Source organism: Stegostoma tigrinum, chromosome 1, assembly GCF_030684315.1.
Source record: "Stegostoma tigrinum isolate sSteTig4 chromosome 1, sSteTig4.hap1, whole genome shotgun sequence".
In the NCBI taxonomy this organism is placed as follows: Eukaryota; Metazoa; Chordata; class Chondrichthyes; order Orectolobiformes; family Stegostomatidae; genus Stegostoma; species Stegostoma tigrinum.
This window is the reverse complement of record NC_081354.1, coordinates 158641236-158661015: the sequence shown is the minus strand read 5'-3', so window position 1 is coordinate 158661015 and position 19780 is coordinate 158641236. Positions and strand designations below refer to the sequence as shown.

At 40.5% G+C, this 19780-nt stretch overlaps 1 protein-coding gene across 2 annotated transcripts in view; it reads right to left on the bottom strand.

The window, feature by feature from the left end:
- myo5b (myosin VB) overlaps positions 1-19780 on the bottom strand; it is a 270346-nt gene that overhangs the window by 58620 nt on the left and 191946 nt on the right. For both annotated transcript variants that reach the window (XM_048526919.2, XM_048526929.2), the window contains exons 21-25: positions 16725-16964; positions 15560-15796; positions 3214-3307; positions 2465-2610; positions 391-510 (exon numbers count right to left, since the gene is read on the bottom strand). In XM_048526919.2, coding sequence (XP_048382876.2) covers positions 391-510; positions 2465-2610; positions 3214-3307; positions 15560-15796; positions 16725-16964 — 837 coding nt within the window. The remainder of the gene's footprint in view (positions 1-390; positions 511-2464; positions 2611-3213; positions 3308-15559; positions 15797-16724; positions 16965-19780) is intronic.

Genomic DNA, 19780 nt, shown 5'->3' with positions numbered 1-19780 from the left:
GGTGTTTTTCTTTGATCATGCTCAGCGCAATCTCAGCAGCTAGATGAGTTGCTGTGGTCTGGAATGAACTATCTGAAAAGGTGGTGGAAGCAGAGTAACTTCCATAAAGTTGTTGGATATGTATTTTAAAAGGAATGATTTTCCAAGCTCTGGGAAAACAGCAGGGGGAATATCACAAATTAAACTTTTCTTTCAAAGAGCTGTTATGGGAATTATGGACTAAATGGCATCTTCCTGTGCTAAATGATTCTATGATTAGAAAATTGCTACATGCCAGATTATGTTTAAACGTGAACTTAATGCTTTATCATTTTAGCAGGAAACATTGTACCTATTTGGTCTTGAAATTATAAAGTTATAGAATTGTAAACCTGTCACATGATATCTCACCTCCACCAGCTGCACTGCATCCTCTGTATCCCCAACCTCAGATGTTGAAATGGAAGGGTAGTTGGAATCAGATCCAAGACTGCTTTGATTGGATGGGTTTCTCCTGTGGCCTGGAGTGTGCTGTAATAATTTTTAAATTAAGTGATAATTCATAGAAAGACATATTTTGAATTTCACAACACTATAGTGCCACCATGTAATAGAATTCTGATATCATTGACTGAACTGATCATGTCCTAAGCATGTGTTTTGTATGAATGAGCTCTTGAAATGAGACAACATATAAAGTTAGCTCCAAAATTAAAACTGAGCCACATAAACCAGAACATCCCATATTAAAGCCTTAACCTGCATACTTAGTTAATTTCAAATAGAGCTGGTCTGCATTTCTTTGATTAAGGCAGGAAGATATCGATTACAACAATTTTCTCTGTCCAATCTGGATAGAGAATAAAATGAGGCCAGAAATAAACTTGGCTAGGATGTCTACTACTAATAGCTTCCCCCCACTTACTGTTTAGCATCACATAAGAAAAATGATCACTTGAAAGAGCAACTGGTGTCCAATACATTAATTCTCAGTTTATTAGCAAGTTTAGGGAGAAACTGAGCTGAGGGGGTTAACAATATTTACCTGTCACTTTCTCTTCCTATTCTCGTAGGATCAATTCTTATTTTAGCCACAATCAGGAAGGTATGACATGCTTAATTTGTGGGCCTTAAAAACAACTCTCAACAGTGAAACAACAACTGAAGTGGTGATGAGCATAGTAAGCAGTGCTTTTGGAAATATGAAACCTAGATATTTGCACTGGACTACCAAAATTAACTCTGTTTCACAGTGGTCCATATCTCATATCCACCCTAGATTACTGAACCATATTTGAGCCGAGGAATGTAGAAGCAACAACAGGTCATTCAACAGCAGGTCTGGTTGTAGTTTCATCTCCATTTTCTCCCTCTGTCTCCAGGACGGGAATTCAACCTTCAACTGACCCTCAGAGGGGAAAAAATCTCCATACTTTAACCTTTAAAGAAACAACTCTTACTCCTAAACAATATACTCTGGTTTAGTCTTCTACATGAGGGGAGTCATCCACCTAGTCTCCAGTCTATCCTGGCACTATAAAGGTCTGATATATTTCAAGGAGATTAGATCTCAACTGTTAAGATATTCTTGGAATGAGTCAAGTTATTGATAAGCTGCAAAATACTTCGCAAATGGTCACAATCTGCTCCCATAATATTTCCACTCTGGAAATGATGCAATGCAATGAGCTGTGCTCCTAGCAGGGAGTCTTAAGCACACAAACTAAGACCTATTGTTGTAGTTCTATCTCCGACTCGTACACCACATGAGCATGGCATCATGCCAAAAGCAACTAACTGCCTCTCTTTCTGCCAGAGACATGATAGGGATGACTGCAAGGCTTTTTTAAAAATTCATTCACAAAGTGGGCATCATTGGCTGGACCAGCATTTATTGCCCGTCCCTAATTGCCCAGGGAGCAGTTAAGAGTCAACACATAGTGGGTCAGGAGTCACATGTAGACCAAACCAGATAAAGATGGCAGTTTCCTTGCCTGAAGGCTATTAGTGAACCAGATGGACAGTTAAAATCATCAAGGATTTACAAGCCATTGGATTGCCAGAAGCTGGTATGTTGCAATGTTACTTTCCCATTGAGCAGTTGACAAGAATACCTTATCAAAGCTAACAGTCTCTCTTTGACTGTATGCATGTTGGATACTCGTGACATTATTAAATGTCCTAAGCAGGAAATGGCAGTATTCTTGTTTGTTGACCAATATTTTCATTGCCCTTGATGGCTGGGAAATGGTATGAACAACTTTTGTGAGCTTCTACTGTTCACCAAAGACACTGACCTCTCACTGAGCCAAACCAGAAGCACTTTTAAGGTGCAAGGGAGATGGTAACTGGGCTCAATTCTGGACATTTTCCGGCCTGAACTGCAGTAATATCAGAAATATATGCAAGTCCTGCTCAGCGTTCTATAGTGTACATTTCTGTAATATGTTATTGTTTTAAAGAATCTTTAGCTTTAGAAAAGCACCTTAATTAGATTTACTTCCTCCTGCAGATTATCGTAGCGCTGCTCCAGACGGGAATACTCTTTCAGGAGGTTTTGATAACGAGACCGCTCTTCTTCCAGCTCCTTCGCCCGCTCACTTTCCTTTGCTGTCTTCAGAGAGAGTTTTTCTGTAGATACAGTGCAATCCTGTTATAGGCAATGGGTTGAGGCAGAAAGAAAATGTTGCTAATCAGATTCACGTGCTCCTATTGTACTGGGTTTGCTGCTTTTATTCACAGTAAACAGAAAATCTCCAATCGGCACTGTTAGAACCGCTGGAATAGAAGGCAGCATTTGAAACAGCTTTGAGAAGTCGCCATTCAATGGGAGTATCGGCATGCATGAGTTGTGGGCAGGTTATGCATTAACCAGACAGTAAGTGAATGAAAAAGGAAAAACCTTCAATTTGACGAAACGAGGAAGCTATCATTGCTTAAACACTTGGGTATGTTTATGTAATACGTATTAAGGTGAGAATGCAAGCACTAAGGAGTGGAAGGACAGTATCTGGTTATGTTTAACAGCAAATTATGCACAATTTCACGTGTTTCATAAGACAGAGACAACGAAACATTTCAGTGGATAGTTTTTAAGCATATTGGTTGAATCGCACCTATCCTTCCAACGTTAGCAGGTGAGATCATCAGTCATATCTTATCCTGATGCCTATAAAGCACCAGTATTTCAGAGCAAAACTAGAGGATTTCGATATCATTACAATAAGCTCTCACCTGCGACATCTTTCGACTCATTCTTGATGCTCTGGTTCAGTTTGTCTTTCTCATCCTTCAGCAGTGTGTTCTCTTTCTCCAAATCTAGTACACGCTGGCAAGAGATAAAGAAAAGCAACCACTTCACCATTTGTTACTGTCATCTAGTAATACAGAACTGGAGTATGCTGAAAAATATAGTTTATCATAGATTTTCATCTTGTGTTCACGAAGGCATTTCGCAAGAATGTCAATGTAATCAGGAACAACATGTAATACTGCATGAGAAGAAGAATTGGAGGAGACCATTAGGATGTTTAAGAACATTCTGAAAAATAGTTGCGATTCACTGAGTGAGCAATACTGACTAAATAATACTGAGTGTGCTGAGAATTACACAAACCAATTTAAGTTTGACCACTGGGCTTGCAGAGTAGTGCACTTGTGTACTGGAAGCTACATTAATAAAAAAAGAAAACCTTAACCTATTAATACCCAATGCCTTCCACTGGCAGAAGGGATATGTGGTTCATTTCTCAGGGCAATGACTTGACTCGTCAAACTGCCTGATTTAAACATAAAGCATGGCTGTTAACTGTCAGTCATCATCCAGCTCTTACACTCTCCACAGCAATGCTTCTACAAATTTAGTCCATGTGCCAATCAAACAGCATTCTCTTCTCATGGAATGTTGCTCCTTATTGCATGGGTTTTCTTGTAGACATCCTGATGAGTACAAAATTAAAAACTTGGACAAAAATGTGTCTTCTCTCAGCAAGAGTTATTGGATTTAAAAGCTACTTTTCTTTGCTAAAACAACATTAACTATTATACCTTCCAAAATGGGTCAGAGTTTTCTCTTCTGACTCATTATTTTCTCTAATCATCTGAAAATGCTGTCTTAGGCTGTGATATATTTCCATAGTGCACTGCCATCTCTTGTGATTCATGTACCATTCTTGGCAATCACTAGAATAAATTACTAAACTCTGAATGGCACTGTAATTTGATACGTGCATTCCAGAAGTGATCACAATGCCAACCTATGCTCACAAAGAATTTGCAGCGCAGAAAATGGTCATTCGGCGTAACTAGTCTATTAATGCTCCCACAAACCCCTTCTCCATAGTTGATTGCACCCTATGAATATATGAGTCTACTCCTGTCTCACTTGAACACCTTCCCAGCAGAGGGGTTTCACTCTAACACTAAATTTGGAAAAACAAAAAGCTCCACAAGCTTGAGAAAACTGTCTCTCTTCGCTTCAAGGATGCAGCAGTAAAACTGCATTAGTTTGTGAAGGCAGCTGCAGTATTTGCCTCAGCCACTCCACATGGCAACAAGCTCCATATTCTCAACACAATAATTCATTCTCCTGGATTCATTCGATTTTTAGTAACTCAAGATTTTTGTTTTGAGCTTTCATAATATTTGGGAGAAAAAAAAGTTAATTGTAGAAGTTCTCTCTGAAAACTATTGAAACAGGCAGGTTAAGTGAGCTCACACAAAGGATGATTTTGGAATTACAAAGGATTGAGGGGGAAAGATCATGAGATGAAGCTGGGATCAATCAAAACATATGTTTATCAATGATAACAAGGTGTAGAGCTGGATGACCACAGCAGGCCAAGCAGCAGTAAAGGAGCAGAAAAGCTGATGCTTTTTTGAAGAAGGGTCCAGACCCGAAACGTCAGCTTTCCTGCTCGGCCTGCTGTGTTCATCCAGCTCGACACCTTGTTATCTCAGATTTTCCAGCATCAGCAGTTCCTACTATCTCTGTAGCAGAGGTTTATCAATGGCATTTTCTGTTTTTAAAGATTGCCAACTTTGTAAGCAAAGGGTTACATTTTCTGCTTTGAAAATAAATTTTTTTTAAAAAAGTACAAGTACATCAGATGGGATTCAGAGTTTCAAATTCTAAACATACTGATACTTCTAATAGAAAAGTTTTCATTCCGACATTATTTTAGAAAAACAAAAATCTGCAAAACCTTGAGAAAACTGCCTCTCTTCGCTATATTATGTACTCAGCAGTAAAACATTGCAGTAGTCTCTGAAGCAACTGAAGTAATTAACTTTGGCTTGATAATGACAACTGGTGCAAAACTCAGCAAACTATTGCAAGATCAGCATTAACAATCAATGATAGCCTGAGGAGTCACAGAGTTCATTCTTCTGAGTGTGTAAAGGTAATGCACAAAGTTGCATGTGAAGTTATGGAACACGCCATGACTGAATGGTATTAATCAAAGTTGGTATCTGTTGCTTTTGTGCATCAAGGAAGCTGTCCCCTATCTGTGAGAAGTAGTACATAATTTCAGGTCAGTCCGTCAATAGCCTCAAGACATGGGTGGAAGTAACTTGGAACAAATTACATCTGTTACCCTATTTAAATTGCATAGAAAATAAGACCAGGAGTACACCATTCAGTCCTTAACAGAGTCTGTTCCACTACTCAATATGACCATATCTGATCATTCAATACAATAGCCTGTTCCCGTTTTTTTCCCCGTATCCTTTGACTCCTTTAGCCCCAAGTGCTATCACTAGTGGGCTCTTGAAATTACACGTTTTGGCGAGGCCACTTCCTGTGGTATGTGAATTCCATTAGCTCACCACTCTCTACGTGAAGATACTTCTCCTCATCTCTGTTCTAAATATTTATATTTAGACTGTAACCTCTGGTTCTGCATTCCCCACCATCGAGAACATCCTTCCTGCATTTTTCATGTCTAGTCTTGGTGGAATTTCTCATTAGAATAGATTTCTATGAGATCTACAATCTTCTGAACTGAAGAGAATATAGTCACAACTGAGTCAGCCTCTCCACATTTGTCAACTCCACCATCCCAGGAAAGCACTCCCTTTATGGCAAGAACATCCCTTCTGAGATGAAGACGTTATTCCACGAGTAGTTTCACCAACATACAATACATGTGCAGCACCACATCCCGGCTCCTGTACTCAAACCATTTCACTTTGAAGCCCAAAGTATCATCTACCCTCCTGCTTTTGCTATCGAAGAGGATGACTTGACCTTTATCCACATTATAATTGATCTAACATGCATTTGCCCACCCTTTCTGCTTGTTCAAATCACACTAAAACACCTCTGCATCCTCCTCACGGCTCAGCTTCCCATCCAACTCTGTCATCTGCAAATTTGGAGATATTACACTTAGTTCCCTCATCTAAATTATTAATACATACTGTGAATAGCCGGGGTCCGAACACTGATCCCTGTAGTATCGCACTAATCGCTGCCTGACATTCAGGAAAAGACTCATTATTCCAACTCTGTTTTCTGTCTGCCAGCCAGTTCTCAATTCATCTCAATATACTATCCCCACTACTATGTACTTTAATGTTACATTCTACCCCCTGACGTAGGGCTTTTGTTGAAAACCTTCTGAAAATCCAACTAAAACACATACATTCCCCTTCTTCAACTCTTGAGTTGTATCCTTGAAGAATTCCAGTAGATCTGTCAATGTACATGTTCTTAAATCCATGCTGATTGTCCAATCCTGCCACAGTTTTCCAAATGCTCCGCTATTAGACATTCTTTAACGGACTTGAGCATTTTCACCATTACCAACATCAGGCTTTAACATTAGCTTCACTCCAATCTGTTCTTGCCTCTGTAGAATCCTGTAAGATGACCACCAAAGCATCCACAATTTCTAGGGCCACTTCCTTAAGTGCTCTGGGAAGCTGATTATAAAGCCTGGAGATTTATCAGCCTTCAATCCCATCAACTTCCAAAACACTCTTTTCTCACGAATAGAGATTTCCTTCAGTTCCACATAGTCATTAAACTGTGTATTCCCCAACATTTCTGTGGTTTTTTTTAATTTAAAGAATTCCTACTGAGTATGGAAACAGGCCATTTGGCCCAACAAGTCCAGACCGACCCTTCAAGCATCCCACCCGTAGCCATCCCGACTATAACCCACCTAAGTTACACATCCCTGAATACTATGGGCAATTTAGTATAGCCAATCCACCTAACCCGCACATCATCAGATTGAGGGGAAAAACCGGAGCACCCAGAGGAAACCCACACAGATACAGGGAGAATGTGCAAACGCTATACAGGCAGTCACCCGAGGGTGGTATCGAAACTGGGTCCCTAGCACTGTGTGGCAGCAGTACTAACCACTGAGCCACCATGCCGTCCCTTATAATTTCCCTGTTTCTGTCTGTAATGGGCCAACACTTGTTTGCACCAATCTTTTGCTGTTCACATACTTCGAGAAACCTTTACAGTCAGTTTTTATGTTCTCCACATCTTGCTCTCATGCTCTATTTTCACTATCAATCAATCCCCTTGACTTCTTTTGGCTCCCACTCCTCAGGTTTGCTGTCTTCCATGGTCAATTTTCACGCCTCTTCCTTGGATCTAATACTCTAATTTCCCTTGTCCGCTATGGTTTGGCCACCTTTTTGTTTCATTTATGCATCAAACATAGGTGAACTGCAGGAATAGTTCATTCATGTGCTCATCAAATATTTGCCATTACCTTTCTTCTTCACCTCTTTAACTAACATTCCCCAATCTATCATTGACAATTCACATTCATACCATAATAGTTTCCTCTACTTAGATTCAGGACCCTGGTCTCAGGATCAACTATGTCGCTCTCCATCATTATGAAAAATTCTACCATAATAGTGTCACTTTTCTGCTAGAGGCCTCACCCAACTCCATTGCCAATTATTCCTTCCTTATTACGTAATACCCAGTCTAGGTTGGCTAATTCTCTAATTAGCTCAACATCATTGTCCAGAAAACTATCCCATAAATGTTCCATGAAATCCTCCTCTATAATATTGTTACTAATTTGATTTTCTCAATCCAACCCATAACTACACGTTTCTTTATTGCATGCATCTCTAATTTTCTATTCAATGCTATTCCCAACGCCACCCCTAATGTTTGGGAGGGGTCTCCCACTAATGCATCTTTGGCCCTTGGCGTTTCTAAGCTTTACGCGTACAGATTCTACGAGATTGTGGGTGGCGTGGTGGCTCAGTGGTTAGTACAGCTGCCTCACAGTGCCAGGGTGACTGATAAATGTGCTCAACTGGGAAAAACAAATCCTGGCTCAGCTAAATTGGCTGATTTCAACTGTGTTTTTCTTTATTCTTTCACAGGATGAGGGTTTCTCTGGCGAGGCAGCATTTGTTGTCCAAGAGGGCAGTTAAGAGTCAACCACATTGCTGTGGGTCTGGAGTCACATGTAGGTCAGACCAGGTAACAATGGCAGTTTCCTTCCCTTAAGGACATTAGTGAACCAGATGAGTTTTTCCTGACAGTTGCATTGGATTCATGGTCAACATTAGAGTCTTAATTCCAGATACGTATTGAATTCAAATTCCACCATCTGCCATGGCAGGGTTGGAACCCAGGTACCCAGCACGTTATCTGGATCTCTGGATTAATAGTCCAGTGATAGTAGCCCTAGGCCATCCTCTCCCTTAACTACAGAAACAAAGAAGGAACAACACCCCCTCAAGCTAAACAAATGAGAAATCAAGTCAAAAAAAGCTGAATAGGTTGAATCCGTTCTCACCAAAAAAAGTCAGACAGGGGTCATTGTGATTGTAGAGTCATAGAGATGTACAGCAAGAAACAGATCCTTCAATCCAATTCATCCATGCCAACCAGATTTCCTAAATAAATCTGGTCCCATTCGCCAGCATATGTTGATGACTTCAAAGTTATTAATGTTTAGTTGGGTAGTTGTAAAGATGATATTTCTACTCAAGGGTCCGAAGCTTGGGGCTATAAATGCTATACAATTTATCTTTCTTTCCCTCCTGGAAAAATAAAATTTCTCATGCAACCTTCTTGCACACTGGTACCATTGCTCTTGTTGGAAACTGGACAAATATGCACGCTGGTGTGAAAATTCAGTCCAAAGGCCTGTTTTCTAACAGAGATCCAGATATGAAAAGATTGACGATGCTCAGTTGTAATGGGTTAGTAAATTTGCAGACGACACTAAGGTCGGTGGAGTTGTGGACAGTGACGAAGGATGCTGTAGGTTGCAGAGAGACATAGATAAGCTGCAGAGCTGGGCTGAGAGGTGGCAAATGGAGTTTAATGCAGACAAGTGTGAGGTGATGCACTTTGGCAGGAGTAACCGGAATGCAAAGTACTGGGCTAATGGTAAGATTCTTAGCAGTGCAGATGAGCAGAGAGATCTCGGTGTCCACGTACACAGATCCTTGAAAGTTGCCACCCAGGTTGACAGGGCTGTTAAGAAGGCATACAGTGTTTTAGCTTTTATTAATAGAGGGATCGAGTTCAGGAACCATGAGGTTATGCTGCAGCTGTACAAAACTCTGGTGCGGCCGCACTTGGAGTATTGTGTACAGTTCTGGTCACCGCATTATAAGGAGGACGTGGAAACTTTGGAAAGGGTGCAGAGGAGATTTACTAGGATGTTGCCTGGTATGGAGGGAAGGTCTTACGAGCAAAGGCCGAGGGACTTGAGGCTGTTTTCAATAGAGAGAAGGTGGTTGAGAGGTGACTTAATTGAAACATATAAAATAATCAGAGGGTTAGATAGGGTGGATAGGGAGAGCCTTTTTCCTAGGATGGTGACGGCGAGCACGAGGGGGCAGAAGCTTTAAATTGAGGGGTGAAAGATACAGGACAGATGTCAGAGGTCATTTCTTTACTCAGAGAGTAGTAAGGGAATGGAACACTTTGCCTGCAACGGTAGTAGATTCGCCAACTTTAGGTACATTTAAGTCATCGTTGGATAAGCATATGGACGTTCATGGAATAGTGTAGGTTAGATGGGCTTCAGATCGGTATGGCAGGTCGGCACAACATTGAGGGCCGAAGGGCCTGTACTGTGCTGTAATGTTCTATGTTCTATGTAAAGGTTTCAGTTTCAGGTACTTAAATAGGCCGCAAGAGGAAATCTGTAATTACCAAAACTAGAGGAAAAATGAGCTGCAGCAAAAGAAGATAAATAAAAACAGACAGATTGCTACTTGTGTAATAGAGAACATATTTCTAACTGTGCAGCCTCAAAGTGCAAAATGTGCCTCAATCTGAAGGTATCCAATTAGAAGATTTTAACAGTGACACATATGCGGTTTCGGCACAAGTTCTACTTCACAGTAATTGACAGCCTTCACTTACCAGTACAATGCAATAAAAATCTGTTGTCTTGATCTGAATAAAACATCAGGAATATTTGTGAATGGCTTGTCTGTGTAACTGAGCCACTCACTGCAGCAGCATGGACTTAGCTAGCATCAGAAAGACAATGAAAGAGAGGGGAAAAAGACAAAAGAGAGAGAGTACCACCTCTGCGCGACCTTAAATGAAACATGACTAGCCTGAATTTAAAATGCACGGAAGCAGAATCACTAACAGGATTTTCAGGTCCCTGCCCATGAAGCAGGGCACAGATTTCCCCCTTTCTGCTTTGTCTGGGGCAAACGTCAGGAACCATGCAGGGCAGTGCTGGACTGAAAGTACTTGTCTGGGTGCATGACAGGCTTCTAAACATGATGTGGATGCAAGAGTTGCTGGTGAATTCCTCCATATCTACCGAGTGGCATGGTAAGAGGGTGATAAACGGACAGAGGCACCGCAGGAGCGTGGGAGGTAATGAGGACGTTTGGTAAGGTAGCTGAGAGGACTCCCTGGACTTGGCAGCAACACACTGCCGAGAAAACTTACGGCAATTTGCATTTAGCCAAAATAATGTAAGATTCAGCCCAGACTGTAAGGATAACTGGCAGAATGTGACTGGTAATGCCCTGCAAGGTTCTGTTCTGGGGCCTTCTATTCACTATATTTTACAAAAGATGATGGGATAGAAAGTCATATATCCAAAGCAAGTAAGCATTGTAAACAATGTCGATAGAACTATAAAATTATGAATAAATATTGATACAGTAAGGGGATCAGAAAGACTACCACAAAAGCACTATACATCCAGGTATCCAAGAACAGCAACTCATATTCCACTTGGGAACCCTGCAGCCCAATGGTATCAACGTGGACTTCACAAGCTTCAAAATCTCCCCTTCCCCCCACTGCATCCCAAAACCAGCCTAGTTCTTCCCCTCCCCCCACTGCATCACAAAACCAGCCCAGCTCGTCCCCTTCCCCCACAGCATCCCAAAGCCAGCCCAGCCTGTCTCCGCTTCCCTAACCTGTTCTTCCTCTCACCCATCCCTTCCTCCCACCTCAAGCTGCACCTCCATTTCCTACCTACCACCTCATCCCGCCTCCTTGACCTGTCCGTCTTCCCTGGACTGACCTATCCCCTCCCTACCTCCTCACCTATACTCTGCTCTCCACCTATCTTCTTTTCTCTCCATCTTCGGTCTGCCTCCCCCTCTCTCCCTATTTATTCCAGTTCCCTCCTCCCATCCCCCTCTCTGATGAAGGGTCTGGGCCTGAAACGTCAGTTTTTGTGCTCCTGAGATGCTGCTTGGCCTGCTGTGTTCATCCAGCTCCGCACTTTATCATACACATTACATGTTCACATTACAATGTCTTGGAGAGGTGCGGAAAACAATCAAAAACTCAATCTGCTATTAACTTTTTAGTTCAGACAACTGAGGTGCTGCATTTTGGAAAGGCAAATCAGGGCAGGACTTATACACTTGCCAGTAAGGTCCTGGGATGTGTTGCTGAAAAAAGAGACCTTGGGGTGCAGGTTCATAGGTCTGTGACATGACAGTGGAGTTGCAGGTAGATGGGGTAGTGAGAGCATTGTTTGGTATGCTTGCCTTTATTGGACATGCCATTGAGTATCGGAGTTGGGAGGTTATGTTGTGGCCGCGCAGGACACTAGTTAGCCCACTTTTGGAATACTGTGTACAATTTTTGTCTTCCTGCCATACAAAAGGAGGTTGTGAAACTTGAAAGGGTTCAGAAAAGATTTACAACGTGGATTCCATGGTTGGAGGGTTTGACTTATAGGGAGAGGCTGAATATATTGGGGCTATTTTCCCTAGGGCATTGAAGGCTGAGAGGTGACCTTACACAGAGTTATAAAATCATGACAGCCACAGATGAGGTGAATAGCCAAGGTCTTTTCCCTAGTGTAGGAGAGTCCGAAACTAGAGAACACAGGTTTAAGGTGAGAGGAGAAAAATTTAAAAAGGACACAAAGAGTAACTTTTTCACGCAGAGGGTGGTACATGTACGGAGTGAACTGCCAGAGGTGGTGGAGATGGCTGGCACAATTACAACATTTAAATGGCTTCTGGATATGAAGAGAAAGGGTTTAAGGAGAAATGGGCCAAATGCTCGCAAATGAGAGAAAGTTAGATTAGAATATCTGGTCAGCAGGGACCAGAAGAATCTGCTTCTGTGTTGTACATTCCAATGACATTAAAATTCTCATCTTTGTACCTAGAGGATGAGAATATCAGAGAGTAAAAGTTATGCCATAGATGTACATGTCTTCTGGTTAGGTCACATATGGAGTCCTCTGACCAGTTCGGGCCACCAGACTTCAGGAAAGATACATTAGCCTTACAAGAAGTGCAGCGTAGATTCATTAGAAAGACAACTGCACACCAAAAGATATATTACAAGGAGCCACTGCACATACTATGAATGGTTTGCCAAACAGGACAGCTGGTACAAGGAAACACCAGCAAATTTCCCTCTAAAGCATACACCATCCTGACTAGAAGCTACAGAGCTGTTCCTTTGTTTTGTGGGGTAAAAATTTTGGAACTCTCTTCCTAAAATCATTATAGGTTGCATGAACTCAAGCAGTTCAAGGTGGCAACTCGCCACTACCATCTTAATGTATATATGGTGGCCTAGCCAGTGACACCTAGACATCAACATCCGACGAACAACTTAGAAAAAAAGTTGAAGTTTAAGAGCAGGGGTAGTATAAACAAAAATAATTTATCCTGGTTGGGGAGTCCAACACTGGGACAGAGCTAAATAGGCTGATCTTTTAGCACTAAAGTTACTAAACACGTATAAACTCAAAGGATGGTACAACTCGAGAACTATATTCTGCAAAAGGTACTTAATTCTGGATCAATTCATTTTAAAACTAAGATTAATAGATGTTTACAAACCAAAAGTATTATGGGATATGGACAAAGGCAGGTAAAAGGAGTCAGGTCACAGATCAACCATAATGTCGTTGAATGGTGGAGCAGGCTTGATGGGCTGAATGGCCTACTCCAGCTTCTATGCCCATCGGGGTGGATCATCTCCAGAGGCTATAACTGCAATTCAGTTGCTATGGGCTAGATTTGTTGAGGTGTCGATTTCTTGGGTGGGTGCAGGGTAATTATAAAGAAGTCACTTGCTTTTTACCTAAATCCAAGCCATGTGGCTAAAAAAAACTGTCGTGCTTCCCACACCACGGATAACATACCAACCGGGGTAAACAAGGCTCGACAGGCCCAACGACAGCTGGGCCACTTGGCTTCTGATCCCTCAATTTATTTGGGGGTGAGGGAGGAGTGGCAGATAAACCATCTCCTCAATTGTACATACCTCCCCTCCCAAAAACCCCCAACACTCAACCCACCAACAAGCAAGGTATAAAAAGCAGTCTTTCTCACAGTTATATTTTATAGACACAATTGTACTCAGCACATACTTGAATCACCTAGAACTTCTCCTTAGTTCATAAAAACACAATATTTAATGCTATAATTGATCTCTTTCCCTTAGATAATACGTATGCAAAGCAAAGGCATACCCTTTTGGTCCTGGTTATGCAGAAAGCATTAATTAAGATGATCTGAATCAGTGACTGACGAAAGCAGCACCATGATTGTGTACAGTTTACGCCAAACACACTCCATGTACTTCTGGCACAGTTTACTGCGCCTCTCACCTCAGACATTACTCTTCATTCACACGCAGAGGCAAGGCTAGAGAATGGAGCATTTCTCTTGACTGCAGCGTCAGCATCTACCACTTCCAGGTCAAGAACTGTGCCACTTAGTGTTTTTTTTTAAATGGGCAGGGTAGGTGGATTGGCCATGCTAAATTGCCCATAGTGCCCAAGGATGTTTAGGTTAAGTGGGTTAGACATGGGAAAATAGGGGAACGGGTCTGGGTAGGATGGTCTTTGGAGGGGAGGTGTAGATTTTTAGGGCTGAATGGCCTGTTTCCACACTGTAGGGATTCTACGATTAAATACAGCTTTCAGTTTATCCTCTACAATTCCCCAATCATGTGTCAATTTTAATTTTTGCCTTAATTTTAAAAATGCGTCGTCATACATTGATGTAGAAACTGGCTAAAAATAACTAACAACATTACAAATGCTGACACAGTTCTATGCTTATCACTTATTTGATAATGAATGAAGTGAAGTGCACAAAAGTGCAGCCTGTGGTACTGGTGGATTTAGAAGTTACTGAAGTGAAATCAAATGCCGAAGCCATGAGGTTTATCTTCCAGAGGGAAAATAACTAGGTCATTTGACATATTTTACAGCCTACAATAATCTTACCTTCCAACTGAGAAATAACCTTTCCTGGTAGAGTAAAAGATATTTTAAATATGAACACAGAACTAGTTATGAGATTCCAATATAACTTTATTAGAGCTAGGGTCTTCATTTGGAGTTTCAACTTAGTTGACCCTGCAGTACGGAAAGGCTATTAAAACAACAAACAAGGTGATGAGTTTCATACATGGGGTATTCTATGTAATGAAAGGAAATTAGTTTAGATCTCAGTTTTAGTGTAGTTCACAGCATCCCTTTTCAGGAGGGCTATTAGAGTCCTGCAGTGGAGACTCATTACAAAAACAAGACAATGCAGTCATGGTAAACGGCTTCATTTCCTCCCCACCCACCCCCCTCCCCCATTAAACCAGACAAGGGAAGGAAAAATTCATGCTATAATGAAAAGATTAGAGAATGTACTTTGGCAAAGACCAGTTCCAGCAGTTGGAGAATCAGAAATATTATTATAGAGAGAGAGGGTAAGGTTAGAAAAGTACTAATAAATTCTGAAAAGATATACAAAACATGGAATGTTTCATGTCAAGTGGCTATTGAGGCAGAAATTAGAAAATGTATAGATGAATTCTCTGAACATTTTAAATGAAAAATTATGAATAGCAATACAGAAAAAAAAGCAATGAAATGAAATGTAGACAGCTCTGGATGACTAACTAGCACCAGTAGGGATGTAGCCTGCTGCTAACCTCTTTCCTGTGTTTTAATTCCGATTATTAATTTAGTAAGTTCTCCTTATAGATGCAGATAGTTAATGTGTGCACATGCAAAACTCTAAGCCAATGTTATTCTTTGAAATGACTTACCTGGAATTGATCAATAAGTTAATTTTTAGTTATAAACTTGTTTAAATTGTTTCTGATTTTGGTTACCTGCTGAAGATCTGCTTTTTCTCTGGTGTAAGTGTCTTCCAGGATTTTGCGTTCATTCTGGGATTTCCCAAGTTCCTCACGGAGTTTCTCAATTTCCTCTTGTAAACTAGTTTCTCGGCTCTTGTCACCTTGCTGTTCACGCCATCGGTCCAACTCCTTGTTCAGTCTGTTGATTTCAGTAGCTTGTGCGGTGGTCACTGCCGTCATCTGCTCAGTCATTGCCTTGTGCTCCTTGTTCTACGGAAACAATCAGGCAGGGTCAATCCAATAGATAAAGCAGCATTCACTGCACAGAATTTCACACAAATAAAAGACATTCTGCTTAATTTGCTTTAGGATTTTTATATAAAAATGGTTCCCAAGTAGATTACAAAATATTATTCCAAAGTTTTAAGTTTTCTATCACTACTTTTCTATCACGGAGTTCAGACTCAAGGCTACTATTCTAAATGGCATTTTGCTATGGGTCACTTTCAGGAAATCTCTAATATGGTACTGTTAAGTCTCTTCAGCCCTTTCTCACTCACCAATGCTATTTTATTATCATGGCCCAAGGATGAACAAAAGAATACTAAGTTGCCAGCAAGTCTTATATTCAGAGGAGTGAAAAACTCCCAAGGAAAGTTTAAAGTAGACAAGGAAACCAAGTGTAGCCACCATAAGAATAGAGTAATAACTGTTCTATTATGAATCCTTTCATTTGAGTGGGGCATGGGAAGATGGGGAAAAATACCCTTCTTCTAAAGAAAGGAGTGAAAATACTGAGAACTAGATTGTGGTATTTGTTGATTGCATAACGTTGTGTACAGGTGAAATCTGAAGCTTTCATATACATTGGACACTAACTCTTCAGACCACGTAGTCATCAAGTCAAGGTGCCCAGAGATTGTTGGATCATCTGCCTTAATGAAAAGCTAAGAAAGGGAGAGAAAAAAGAAACCTGTGAAAAATGTTACTTTCATTGTTCAAATGAATGAGTTGGATTTCTCATTGATTGCAGAAGATAATCCAACATGTAGAATTTGATTTAAGTTTCGGTAAAGCAATGACGCTGATTATTATTCACTTGCACACATGGCAGTATTATTCACCTGTCCTAAAATGTGTTGTGGTGCAAAAGTTTAAGTTTACAACAAACTTCAAATCAGACTGACCTCTTTCTTACCTGAACATCTACCTTTCTTTGAAGCTGAACCACTTTATTTTCCATCCCACTGGTGAGCTTCTTGTAGTGTTCTACTGACCTTGCTTCAATCTTCAATGTCTTTAACTCACGGCGTGCCTTCATGCGCCGATAGCAGCACTGGAGATAGATGACCGCATTGCGTATCCTGGAGAACCTCTTTCGGGCGATCCAGCCCCTTACGTACTTCTGGATAATTCTGGCTTTGTGCTGGTGTAGCAACTATTGAGATCAGAAAATAATGTCGAATTCAGAAAAAGTGCAGAGGAGACTTACCAGGATGTTGCCTGGAATTGAGGGAAGGTCTTATGAGGAAAGGTTGAAAGCGCTACAGCTTTTCTCTTTAGAACAACAAAGGATGAGAGGTGACTTGATAGAGGTGTACAAAACGATCAGAGGTATAGATAGGATAGACAGCCAGAGACTTTTTCCTCCCCGAGGGTGGAGTTAGCTTTTACAAGGGGGCATAGTTTTAAAGTGAAAGGAGGTAGAAATTGGGGAGACGTCAGAGGTAGATTCTTTACTCAGCGAGTGGTCGGTGTGTGGAATGCGTTGCCAGAGAAGGTAGTGGAGTCAGCCTCATTAGGGGCATTTAAGCGGCTATTAGATAGGCATATGGATGATAGTACAAGGTAGAGGTGGAGGTTATGCAGACCTTAGGTTTAGGGTAAAAGGTTGGCACAACATCATGGGCCAAAGGACCTGTACTGTGCTGTACTGTTCTATGTTCTAACAACAAAAACTGAAATTGCTGGAAAAGCTCAGCAGGTCCTGCAGCATCTGTGAAGAAAAAAAAAATCAGAGTTCACGTTTCGGGTCCAGTGACCCTCCCACTGTTCTGAGGATGGGTCACCGGAACCGAAATTTTAACACTGAGTTTTTACTTCACAGATGTTGCCAGACCTGCTGAGCTTTTCCAGCAACTTCCGTTTTTGTTCCTGATTTACCTCATCCACAGTTCTTTCTGTTTTTGTCAAAGTCTTAAAATCTGAGACAACCGATCGACTATACAGTCGAATGCAGCGAGGTACAGCTCCAACACCATAAAAAGACAGCTTTTGGATTCTTGCCTATACTTCCTAAAGCAGTGAGGTCCCATTCTATAATTCGCAATAAGGAGACAAGGTACTATAGATGCGACAAGATCTTTTTAGCTTTTGATCAGGGTTCATACACTACCTAGATTAAAGATGTTAGTCTTTTCTTATGGGTTGCATGTCTCTTACAAAGAGTTCCTAGATTTCAAGATGTACCAAAGCCCTTCACATTGAATGAACTTATTTCCAAATATTACAAGAAAAACAGTAAAGTCGTCCAGGTGAAATTAGTTGGATATTCCCAACAGAATTCATAACGGATGTGTATATTTTACTTATTGCCAACAAGTTAATACTGAAGAGATTCTGCTGCAGAAAAACAAAAAACTTTTTCTGAATTTAGAGCATCAAGAGAAAAAATGCAAAATAAATTTTGAGCGATCGCTAGGGAAACTGATATCATCATTCAGCAGCATGCTTCCCAATAATTCAGCATTACAGTGAAAATTTAGCTTGACTGGTCAATCTCACAACTGACTATGGTACTAATGATTTGAGTGATACAAACCAAGTTGACCAAAGTTTTGATTCCTGGTTCCTGCTATTCCGTGCTGCAGTAACTTTACATCCAATTTAAACACTCTTAGTTCTATTCAACGAGAGACAGAAAATCCAAACTGTCGTCCAGCAAGCTTGATAAACATTGGCTATTGATTTTGCCAGCAATCACTGTTTGGCATCACACTTGTTAGTGGGCAAGGCTCAAAACTCTCCAGGGAACTAAGTCCCAGCAACTTTACCACTTTCAGGGAAAAGAAACCAAGACAACTAAAACAGAGAACAGCAATGAGGGAAATGTTTTTGCTTAAAAAAAACAAAGCCAGATTAAAGCAGGTGACTAATTTTATTTGGTAGACTTGAAATCATCATAAGTAAAATTAGAAAATAAAATGGAGTCAGTCCTACATGGTTAGAAAGAAATTTCTTAGATAATGAAATCGCACCGGCTTAACATATAATATTTACTTACAGCAGAAGCAAAGGAGTACCATTAAAATGAAACCATTAGAGAAAAGAGTTCCAACATCCTTCTCAAGGTTTAGAACTGTCAGTCCAGATCTCAGTAAAAACAACTTTAATGATTTTCGTTACTATTCCATTCTCACAGGATCAATTATGGAATGAGTTTGCTGTACTCCAGGTCATAGCTATTGTTGTGACTTGCTTCTAATTAAAATTTAACCACTCCGCTAACGTTTTGCACTACGAAGGGATGCATTATTTTGGCATATTTGCTTACAGTGATTCACTTCCTCTGCAGTCTGACTATACGCACCCAAAATTAAATTCAACATATTAGCTGTTACTCAAAAAACCATGACTATAAGTCTTCCAAATGACCTAAAAATGTTTTAATCAAAAAATGGAATTTCTATAATTTAGGCCTGAGGCAGTAAACTAGATTGTGTTTTCAATAAAAATAGACAGAACAATTAAATATAAGCTACAAGAGTACAATTTCTATTATTATTTGTTAAAAAATATAAAATCTATACGGCGGAAACTCAATTTTTTTGATATCAACTGCATGCAACTAGAAGCCTCAAAAATCAGGGATAAAATTTAAATCCACATTATCCAATAATTTGTAAATATCTCACATTGCTGATAATGAACTCCACCTGGACTTCTACTTAGGATGCATCCACTGATAGGGTCACAGGGCTAAAAACAGCCCTTTTGACTTCATACTAACAAAATTCAACCAGGCTACCTAAAGTCATAAAAACCAAAAGAGCTGTGGATGGTGTACATCAGGAACAAAAACAAAAGTTGCTGGAAAAGCTCAGCAGATCTGGCAGCATCTGTGAAGAAAAGAGAAAAAAAAATTGAGTTAACGTTTCAGGTCTGGTAACCCTTCCTCAGAACTGAAGGGTCCTGAAGACTGAAGAACTAAAGACCTGCTGAGTTTTTCCAGCAACTTTTGTTTTTGTACCTAAT